The sequence below is a fragment of the Salvelinus fontinalis genome, chromosome 40 (assembly GCF_029448725.1).
Source record: "Salvelinus fontinalis isolate EN_2023a chromosome 40, ASM2944872v1, whole genome shotgun sequence".
In the NCBI taxonomy this organism is placed as follows: Eukaryota; Metazoa; Chordata; class Actinopteri; order Salmoniformes; family Salmonidae; genus Salvelinus; species Salvelinus fontinalis.
Genome location: NC_074704.1, coordinates 7,296,102 through 7,308,275, shown reverse-complemented (window position 1 = coordinate 7,308,275; position 12,174 = coordinate 7,296,102). Strand labels below are relative to the sequence as shown.

Genomic DNA, 12,174 nt, shown 5'->3' with positions numbered 1-12,174 from the left:
GTTGAACGTAGCGCAGGCAGGGCTAGTGATAAACTAACTTCGATTCAATCAGATCCAGCCTTAACTGGCGATAGCAGATGTCTGGATGGTGTCAGAGGTGGAACTGCGTTAAGAGCGGTCAAATCACCAAGCAGCGCCGTGCGATAAGGCCGGTTAACGCCATCACGGACAGTCCCATTGGATGCAACAAAATCCCGTTCAAACACTTGAATTAGACCGGTAGGCAGAAATCCCCTCATTCAAATGAAAACATGCCTTTGTCAAACCATTGATGTCAGGCTGAGTCATTATTCTTACCCTGATAGAGCCTACACTGTCTAACACAGCACAGGTAATAAGGGGTTTGTCAATAGCAGCCTCTGATTTGTCAGCTCCTGCTGTAGTTACACCTGCATCAGCTATGTGGATCCAATGCTGGTTGGCACGCGATCTGGTTGAATCCAGGCCTAAATGTTTGGCCGGGATTCAATTAGACCGCGGGGTTGTCGACAATGCCGCTTTTAAAGGCTTCTGTCCGATTGAGCCGACATATGCAGCGTGAATGAGATCTCTACTACAAACGTGGGAACATCACCTTTAAAAGCTGCATTGTCCACAACCCACTGTCAAATAGATAGCTGGCTCAGACCCTGCTCTGATGCACACCCCTCCCCTCCTACTACCTGGGCTATATTCAACAAAAACATGCATTTCTATTGGACAAATTGGGGTAGGTCCCTCCCCGTTGGATCCTGTGTGGTTCCCAGGCTCGTAACGTAGCAGGAAACAAAGAGACAGGTGACTCAGTGGTCGAGTAGTGGAGCTCAAAAGGTCTTTATTGTGGAGAGCAGCAGGTATGTACACAGAGGGGTCGGGGGGTTAGAGGTCATGATGATGAAGCTCAAGCTGCCTGGGCTTCCTCCACCCTCTTCTTCCTCATCTGCAGCCGTCGCTCCCGCTCATACTCCTTCATACGCATCACGTAGCTACACACACACAGAAGAGAGGGGCGTTCAAGTGGATTTGATGGTAAAGGACCTCAAAATGGCAGTACTACTACAACAAGTCTGACAACTCTAGTCACGTGTGACCATCACAGACACATGCAACAACTCTTTGATAACACATGCCATTTTGCACTTTAATCGAAAGCAACATGACCACTGTCAAGTCAACTTCCTGTTCCCTCTAAGCTGTGTGGCCACTCACCTCCTCCAGAGCAGAAGAAATGCCAGCCAGACTCGAGAGATTGGACTTCACCCCCATTAGTTTGCACTATATAGATTAACGTTTCTCTCTCTGATTCAATCAACTTATCAGCCCCTTTTCAACGCAACCAAACCTTGACTTTGCAAGATTGTGTCTGATTTTGTTGTAGGCAGAGCCAGTCTCATGGAATGTAGACCTGCATTAAACCCCACCTGTAGGTTACTGTAGACCTGTATTGAACCCCACCTATAGGTTACTGTAGACCTGCATTAAACCCCACCCATAGGTTACTGTAGACCTGGTTTAAACACCACCTATAGGTTACTGTAGACCTGCATTAAACACCACCTATAGGCCTGCATTAAACACCACCTATAGGTTACTGTAGACCTGCATTAAACACCACCTATAGGCCTGCATTAAACACCACCTATAGGTTACTGTAGACATGCATTAAACACCACCTATAGGCCTGCATTAAACACCACCTATAGGTTACTGTAGACCTGCATTAAACACCACCTATAGGCCTGCATTAAACACCACCTATAGGTTACTGTAGACCTGCATTAAACACCACCTATAGGTTACTGTAGACCTGCATTAAACACCACCTATAGGTTACTGTAGACCTGCATTAAACACCACCTATAGGTTACTGTAGACCTGCATTAAACCCCACCTATAGGTTACTGTAGACCTGCATTAAACACCACCTATAGGTTACTGTAGGCCTGTATTGAACCCCACCTATAGGTTACTGTAGGCCTGCGACTAGCCTATTGGCTACTGTCTAAAACTGATGGCACAGGCTATTGGCTACTGTCTAAAACTGATGGCACAGCCTATTGGCTACTGTCTAAAACTGATGGCACAGCCTATTGGCGACTGTCTAAAACTGATGGCACAGCCTATTGGCTACTGTCTAAAACTGATGGTACAGCCTATTGGCGACTGTCTAAAACTAATGGTACAGCCTATTGGCTACTGTCTAAAACTGATGGCACAGCCTATTGGCTACTGTCTAAAACTGATGGCACAGCCTATTGGCTACTGTCTAAAACTGATGGCACAGCCTATTGGCTACTGTCTAAAACTGATGGCACTGCCTATTGGCTACTGTCTAAAACTGATGGCACTGCCTATTGGCTACTGTCTAAAACTGATGGTACAGCCTATTGGCTGTCTAAAACTGATGGCACAGCCTATTGGCTACTGTCTAAAACTGATGGCACAGCCTATTGGCTACTGTCTAAAACTGATGGCACAGCCTATTGGCTACTGTCTAAAACTGATGGCAAGGCCTATTGGCGACTGTCTAAAACTGATGGTACAGCCTATTGGCTACTGTCTAAAACTGATGGCACAGCCTATTGGCTACTGTCTAAAACTGATGGTACAGCCTATTGGCTACTGTCTAAGACTGATGGTACAGCCTATTGGCTACTGTCTAAGACTGATGGTACAGCCTATTGGCTACTGTCTAAGACTGATGGTACAGCCTATTGGCTACTGTTCTAAGACTGATGGCACAGCCTATTGGCTACTGTCCTACTGGGACATGACCCCCAGTGTGATTTAAACAGGGAACATTGGATATGACCCCAGTGGGATTTAAACAGGGAACATGACCTCAGTGGGATTTAAACAGGGAACATTGGACATGACCCTCAGTGGGATTTAAACAGGGAACATTGGACATGACCCCAGTGGGATTTAAACAGGGAACATTGGACATGACCCCAGTGGGATTTAAACAGGGAACATTAGACATGACCGCCAGTGGGATTTAAACAGGGAACATTGGACATGACTGCCAGTGGGATTTAAACAGGGAACATTGGACATGACCCCAGTGGGATTTAAACAGGGAACATTGGACATGACCCCAGTGGGATTTAAACAGGGAACATTGGACATGACCCCAGTGGGATTTAAACAGGGAACATTGGACATGACCCCAGTGAGATTTAAACAGGGAACATTGGACATGACCCCAGTGGGATATAAACAGGGAACATTGGACATGACCCCAGTGGGATTTAAACAGGGAACGTGACCCCAGTGGGATTTAAACAGGAAACATTGAACGTGACCCCAGTGGGATTTAAACAGGGAACATTGGACATGACCCCAGTGGGATTTAAACAGGGAACATTGGACATGACCCCAGTGGGATTTAAACAGGGAACATTGGACATGACCTCAGTGTGATTTAAACAGGGAACATTGGACATGACCTCAGTGTGATTTAAACAGGGAACATGACCCCAGTGGGATTTAAACAGGGAACATTGGACATGACCCCAGTGTGATTTAAACAGGGAACATTAGACATGACCCAAGTGGGATTTAAACAGGGAGCATTGGACATGAACCCAGTGGGATTTAAACAGGGAGCATTGGACATAACCCCAGTGGGATTTAAACAGGGAAGATGACCTCAGTGGGATTTAAACAGGGAACATTGGACATGACCCCAGTGGGATTTAAACAGGGAACATTGGACATGACCCCAGTGGGATTTAAAGACAGAAACAAACTCCATGTGCTGCTAAACCTCGACCTACACCTAGAACCAGGCAGATACTTACTGCTAAACCTCGACCTACACCTAGAACCAGGCAGATACTTACTGCTAAACCTCGACCTACACCTAGAACCAGGCAGATACTTACTGCTAAACCTCGACCTACACCTAGAACCAGGCAGATACTTACTGCTAAACCTCGACCTACACCTAGAACCAGGCAGATACTTACTGCTAAACCTCGACCTACACCTAGAACCAGGCAGATACTTACTGCTAAACCTCGACCTACACCTAGAACCAGGCAGATACTTACTGCTAAACCTCGACCTACACCTAGAACCAGGCAGATACTTACTCCTGGTGTTGCTAAACCTCGACCTACACCTAGAACCAGGCAGATACTTACTCCTGGTGCTGCTAAACCTCGACCTACACCTAGAACCAGGCAGATACTTACTCCTGGTGTTGCTAAACCTCGACCTACACCTAGAACCAGGCAGATACTTACTCCTGGTGCTGCTAAACCTCGACCTACACCAAGAACCAGGCAGATACTTACTCCTGGTGCTGCTAAATCTCGACCTACACCTAGAACCAGGCAGATACTTACTCCTGGTGTTGCTAAACCTCGACCTACACCTAGAACCAGGCAGATACTTACTCCTGGTGCTGCTAAATCTCGACCTACACCTAGAACCAGGCAGATACTTACTCCTGGTGCTGCTAAACCTCAACCTACACCTAGAACCAGGCAGATACTTACTCCTGGTGCTGCTAAACCTACACCTAGAACCAGGCAGATACTTACTCCTGGTGCTGCTAAACCTCGACCTACACCTAGAACCAGGCAGATACTTACTCCTGGTGTTGCTAAATCTCGACCTACACCTAGAACCAGGCAGATACTTACTCCTGGTGCTGCTAAACCTCGACCTACACCTAGAACCAGGCAGATACTTACTCCTGGTGTTGCTAAATCTCGACCTACACCTAGAACCAGGCAGATACTTACTCCTGGTGCTGCTAAACCTCGACCTACACCTAGAACCAGGCAGATACTTACTGCTAAACCTCGACCTACACCTAGAACCAGGCAGATACTTACTGCTAAACCTCGACCTACACCTAGAACCAGGCAGATACTTACTGCTAAACCTCGACCTACACCTAGAACCAGGCAGATACTTACTCCTGGTGTTGCTAAACCTCGACCTACACCTAGAACCAGGCAGATACTTACTCCTGGTGCTGCTAAACCTCGACCTACACCTAGAACCAGGCAGATACTTACTCCTGGTGTTGCTAAACCTCGACCTACACCTAGAACCAGGCAGATACTTACTCCTGGTGCTGCTAAACCTCGACCTACACCAAGAACCAGGCAGATACTTACTCCTGGTGCTGCTAAATCTCGACCTACACCTAGAACCAGGCAGATACTTACTCCTGGTGTTGCTAAACCTCGACCTACACCTAGAACCAGGCAGATACTTACTCCTGGTGCTGCTAAATCTCGACCTACACCTAGAACCAGGCAGATACTTACTCCTGGTGCTGCTAAACCTCAACCTACACCTAGAACCAGGCAGATACTTACTCCTGGTGCTGCTAAACCTACACCTAGAACCAGGCAGATACTTACTCCTGGTGCTGCTAAACCTCGACCTACACCTAGAACCAGGCAGATACTTACTCCTGGTGTTGCTAAATCTCGACCTACACCTAGAACCAGGCAGATACTTACTCCTGGTGCTGCTAAACCTCGACCTACACCTAGAACCAGGCAGATACTTACTCCTGGTGTTGCTAAATCTCGACCTACACCTAGAACCAGGCAGATACTTACTCCTGGTGCTGCTAAACCTCGACCTACACCTAGAACCAGGCAGATACTTACTCCTGGTGCTGCTAAACCTCAACCTACACCTAGAACCAGGCAGATACTTACTCCTGGTGCTGCTAAACCTCAACCTACACCTAGAACCAGGCAGATACTTACTCCTGGTGCTGCTAAACCTCGACCTACACCTAGAACCAGGCAGATACTTACTCCTGGTGCTGCTAAACCTCAACCTACACCTAGAACCAGGCAGATACTTACTCCTGGTGCTGCTAAACCTCGACCTACACCTAGAACCAGGCAGATACTTACTCCTGGTGCTGCTAAACCTCGACCTACACCTAGAACCAGGCAGATACTTACTCCTGGTGCTACTAAACCTCGACCTACACCTAGAACCAGGCAGATACTTACTCCTGGTGCTACTAAACCTCGACCTACACCTAGAACCAGGCAGATACTTACTCCTGGTGCTGCTAAACCTCGACCTACACCTAGAACCAGGCAGATACTTACTCCTGGTGTTGCTAAATCTCGACCTACACCTAGAACCAGGCAGATACTTACTCCTGGTGCTGCTAAACCTCGACCTACACCTAGAACCAGGCAGATACTTACTCCTGGTGCTGCTAAACCTCAACCTACACCTAGAACCAGGCAGATACTTACTCCTGGTGCTGCTAAACCTCAACCTACACCTAGAACCAGGCAGATACTTACTCCTGGTGCTGCTAAACCTCGACCTACACCTAGAACCAGGCAGATACTTACTCCTGGTGCTGCTAAACCTCAACCTACACCTAGAACCAGGCAGATACTTACTCCTGGTGCTGCTAAACCTCGACCTACACCTAGAACCAGGCAGATACTTACTGCTGGTGCTACTAAATCTCGACCTACACCTAGAACCAGGCAGATACTTACTCCTGGTGCTACTAAATCTCGACCTACACCTAGAACCAGGCAGATACTTACTCCTGGTGCTGCTAAACCTCGACCTACACCTAGAACCAGGCAGATACTTACTCCTGGTGTTGCTAAATCTCGACCTACACCTAGAACCAGGCAGATACTTACTCCTGGTGCTGCTAAACCTCGACCTACACCTAGAACCAGGCAGATACTTACTCCTGGTGCTGCTAAACCTCAACCTACACCTAGAACCAGGCAGATACTTACTCCTGGTGCTGCTAAACCTCAACCTACACCTAGAACCAGGCAGATACTTACTCCTGGTGCTGCTAAACCTCGACCTACACCTAGAACCAGGCAGATACTTACTCCTGGTGCTGCTAAACCTCAACCTACACCTAGAACCAGGCAGATACTTACTCCTGGTGCTGCTAAACCTCGACCTACACCTAGAACCAGGCAGATACTTACTCCTGGTGCTGCTAAACCTCAACCTACACCTAGAACCAGGCAGATACTTACTCCTGGTGCTCGCAGTAGTCCCAGTCGTGCCTCTCGTGTTTACAGGCCAGGAAGTTGGGCCAGTTGTCCCTCTTACACTTCATGAGCTTGATGAGGTGGTGGGCGCAGTAGTCCCTCTGGAGTACAGGGACCTGGGCCAGGTTCATCTGGGCCTGGGTGGCCACCATCTCTACCAAGGGGACAAGATAACATGTTACACCAGGGGTTAATGAGGGGAGGCCATCATCTCTTCCAGGGGGACAAGATAACATGTTACACCAGGGGTTAATGGGGGGAGGCCACCATCTCTACCAGGGGGACAAGATAACATGTTACCCCAGGGGTTAATGGGGGTGGCCACCATCTCTACCAGGGGGACAAGATAACATGTTACCCCAGGGGTTAATGGGGGAGGCCATCATCTCTACCAGGGGGACAAGATAACATGTTACCCCAGGGGTTAATGGGGGAGGCCACCATCTCTACCAGGGGGACAAGATAACATGTTACCCCAGGGGTTAATGGGGGAGGCCATCATCTCTACCAGGGGGACAAGATAACATGTTACCCCAGGGGTTAATGGGTGAGGCCACCATCTCTACTAGGGGGACAAGATAACATGTTACCCCAGGGGTTAATGGGTGAGGCCACCATCTCTACTAGGGGGACAAGATAACATGTTACCCCAGGGGTTAATGGGTGAGGCCACCATCTCTACTAGGGGGACAAGATAACATGTTACCCCAGGGGTTAATGGGTGAGGCCACCATCTCTACTAGGGGGACAAGATAACATGTTACACCAGGGGTTAATGGGTGAGGCCACCATCTCTACTAGGGGGACAAGATAACATGTTACACCAGGGGTTAATGGGGGGAGGCCACCATCTCTACCAGGGGGACAAGATAACATGTTACACCAGGGGTTAATGGGTGAGGCCACCATCTCTACCAGGGAGACAAGATAACATGTTACCCCTGGGGTTAATGGGTGAGGCCATCATCTCTACCAGGGGGACAAGATAACATGTTACACCAGGGGTTAATGGGGGGAGGCCACCATCTCTACCAGGGGGACAAGATAACATGTTACACCAGGGGTTAATGGGGGTGGCCATCATCTCTACTAGGGGGACAAGATAACACATTACACCAGGGGTTAATGGGGGGAGGCCACCATCTCTACCAGGGGGACAAGATAACATGTTACACCAGGGGTTAATGGGTGAGGCCACCATCTCTACTAGGGGGACAAGATAACACATTACACCAGGGGTTAATGGGTGAGGCCATCATCTCTACCAGGGGTTAATGGGGGAGGCCATCATCTCTACCAGGGAGACAAGATAACACGTTACACCAGGGGTTAATGGGGGTGGCCATCATCTCTACCAGGGGGACAACATGTTACACCAGGGGTTAATGGGGGTGGCCATCATCTCTACCATGGAGACAAGATAACACGTTACACCAGGGGTTAATGGGTGAGGCCATCATCTTTACTAGTGGACACACACACAAATTGAAAATTGTCAACAAAGAAAGGAGTAGACTATGTCCTGAGATGTGTATAAGTGAAGCCTTGCATGTTCCGTGACGCATTATATGTATGCGAGGAATGCGTGTACTGTTGGGAAGCAACTACTCTTTCACAGAGTAAGGAATGGAGACGAGGAAGACATTGAATTATTGAGATGCACCCGGGATTTATGACTGATTTTGACAGGACGGGGAATATCTGTTAAAAAACATATTTCTGTCTGAACTGACAGTTCTATTAAAATATATCTGTTCAAAACCATATTGCTGTCTGAACTGACAGTTTTATTAAAATAAAAACGTACTCTACACGAATAGAAAGGGGGCGAAATACTCAAGTTATATTTAATAGGGAACATATCATGTTAGCTAAATTTGGGTAACGTTAGCTAGCCACTAACGTTACTAGTTGCAGTTAGCTTGCTAGCGGACTTTACTTTCCATGGACATGACAAGAGTCCACCAGCAGACACTTTGCAAGCATACTCCTGTACGGTCACACGTTCAGACCAAAACAGAGTCGACAACACAAACCTCTCTCTTTCCTCTCATCGAAGCCGAATTCGGGGTCAAAGCCAAACGGTTTCGCAGGGTCAGGCTCGGTCTCCGTCTCGGTGATATACCGCCGCGCGAGGTGAGCTCCCATGGTGCTAACGGTATTTTTTCACAATAAAAATAAAATAATCGGTGTTTCCTACGACTCTAGGAGAACTAATTCAAGATTGACAGAATAAATCTGCCATTCGGTCACCTCCACAAGACCCAACGAGCTACTTCCTTTATGCAACGGAAATAAACAAGTCGAGCCGTACTAGAGTGAAACACCTCCCCGGACATAGCACCATGTGTGACATTGGTTCCGCAACGCATACGTTCCACACAGCGCATACGTTCCACACAGCGCTGTCTCAGTATGTGTAGCCCATGTATCTGATGCTGTTTGGACCAAACGAGTATGACATGTTGCCTCCGTAGCAGTTGATTGATTGATGCCAGCAAGCATTTCGCTTCTCTTGATAAAAAAAATATATAAAATAATTGCTCAATCAGCATTGAGCTGAGTTCAACTGTGTGTTGTCCTAGCACAGCAAAACGCCCGCCCAAGGGAGGCCAGTTTGTATTTGGTTTCACACCAATGAAATCACATCCAAAGAAAAAAATAATTTCTTTTTTATTTTTGCTAAATCTGCCCTTTTCTAAGTAATGGATGGAGATTTTTTTATTTTTTTTATTTTTATTTTACCAGGTAAGTTGACTGAGAACACGTTCTCATTTGCAGCAACGACCTGGGGAGTAGTTACAGGGGAAAGGAGGGGGATGAATGAGCCAATTGTAAACTGGGGATTATTAGGTGACCATGATGGTTTGAGGGCCAGATTGGGAATTTAGCCAGGACACCGGGGTTAACACCCCTACTCTTACGATAAGTGCCATGGGATCTTTAATGACCTCAGAGAGTCAGGACACCCGTTTAACGTCCCATCCGAAAGACGGCACCCTACACAGGGCAGTGTCCCCAATCACTGCCCTGGGGCATTGGGATATTTTTTTTAGACCAGAGGAAAGAGTGCCTCCTACTGGCCCTCCAACACCACTTCCAGCAGCATCTGGTCTCCCATCCAGGGACAGATGGGGATTTGGACTAGTGGTTTTGACCTAATTCTCTGTACAGGCCAATGATTATGATGCCAAATCTTATCTAACCATAAATGCATATATTGTGCCACTGGGCTGTGATGATTGTTGCCCATGCGAGGAAATCAAGCTAGCAAGCATTTTAGATAGGTAGCTTATGTCAACAAAAACTAAAATCATACTGTATGACAGAAGCATAGACCGTTTTTCCAAGATGAAAGAGAGGAGGATGGCATTGGTGTTCAACTATTATTTATTTTTTTACTTGCACACGCACGCACACACACAGACCGAAATCAGTACCATGGACATCCACATGACATTTAGCAACATTGATTGGACTAAATTGTTTTGGTATTTTTAAAGTTTGTTTTCACTGTATTATAGCCTAGTTGATTTGATGACATTTAAATGTTTAAGTGTAAATGGTGCTGGAATAGCGGAGGAGATGCTGCTGGTGTCTTTGTGCTGACTTGAGGTAACTCCATGGTTCTAAATCAGTAGTGGTTTAGTAAACTGTAGAAAACATTAACCTTCTGGACCGTGCTGTACACTGTAAGACTGTTCTGTAATTTCAACAGTAAAACACTGTATAATTCACAGTAAAATAATGACTTGAGGTAACTTCATGGTTGGTTTAGTAAACTGTAGAAAACATTAACTTTCTGGACCATGCTGTATGTCATGTCACTGTTTGTTACATGCAATATTTGCTTTGTGGAATTCCTGTTCAAATATCTTTAATTGCTTTGTGGAATTCCCTCGGACAGATGTTGCTCTCCGGTTTTGTGATTAATCAAACGAATGTGTAGTTTAATTTATTTTCCAGCAAACAGCGCGATTATCACAACATAGGTTGTAATATGGCTTTTTTACTGACTTGGCTTCCCCAGTGATTTTACCCAAGCACCGCTACTGTGCATCAGCATATGATACCCTCTAACTACTCTAACCCTGGAAACCTCAACCTGCCTCTCTCGCACCGGACATTTCTGAACATGGGCATCCCTACAATTAACACATACCACTACTTTCCCCAATGCTACACATTCCTTTGTCTCATGCCCTTTTGCACATTTCTCACACCTAGGAACCTCCCTCCTACACACTGCTGCCACATGCCCAGAAGCTTGACACCTGTAACAACGTAATGGATTAGGCACAAAAGCTCGTACAGGATAACTTGTATATGCTGACATCACTTTGTCGGGCAATGACTCAACATCAAAACTCAAAAGGACAGACTATGACTCTTCTATTTCACCACTCACGCCACCCTTTCTGCGTCGCACCAAACGACAAGTATCACCAGCACCGGGAATCTTCCCCTTTAGTTTGTCCACTTTCATATTTACCGCTACCCCAGCAATCACTCCTTTCAATTGTTTCCTTTTCTTTAGAGCAAAACAATTCACATCTCTTGTCCCCATTCGTGTAACGCGGAGCGCCTGATCCCTCTGACCAGCAGAAACACACTCCCTCACACTCTTCCTCCCTCACTCTCTTCCCTCCATCACACTCTTCCTCCCTCACTCTCTTCCCTCCATCACCCTCTTCCTCCCTCACCATCCCTCACACTCTTCCTCCCTCACTCTCTTCCCTCCATCACCCTCCTCCTCCCTCACTCTCTTCCCTCCATCACACTCTTCCTCCCTCACTCTCTTCCCTCCATCACCCTCTTCCTCCCTCACCATCCCTCACACTCTTCCTCCCTCACTCTCTTCCCTCCATCACCCTCTTCCTCCCTCACCATCCCTCACACTCTTCCTCCCTCACTCTCTTCCCTCCATCACCCGCTTCCTCCCTCACTCTCTTCCCTCCATCACCCGCTTCCTCCCTCACTCTCTTCCCTCCATCACCCTCTTCCTCCCTCACCATCCCTCACACTCTTCCTCCCTCACTCTCTTCCCCCATCACCCTCCTCCTCCCTCACTCTCTTCCCTCCATCACCCTCCTCCTCCCTCACTCTCTTTCTCCCTCACGCTCTTCCACCTCCTCTCTTTTTCCCTCCGTTCCTATTCCGTATT

The 12,174-nt window shown here is 47.3% G+C and overlaps 1 protein-coding gene across 1 annotated transcript; it reads right to left on the bottom strand.

Annotated features, from left to right (window-relative positions):
- Window positions 1-789: 789 nt before the first annotated feature.
- Window positions 790-9,312, bottom strand: ndufb7 (NADH:ubiquinone oxidoreductase subunit B7). Its single transcript, XM_055906845.1, has 3 exons — window positions 9,047-9,312; window positions 6,996-7,164; window positions 790-965 (listed from the first exon to the last, which is right to left on the bottom strand). The coding sequence occupies exons 1-3, from the start codon at window positions 9,156-9,158 to the stop codon at window positions 881-883; spliced, it is 366 nt and encodes a 121-aa protein (XP_055762820.1). The 5' UTR covers window positions 9,159-9,312; the 3' UTR covers window positions 790-880.
- Between the last annotated feature and the right edge of the window lie 2,862 nt (window positions 9,313-12,174).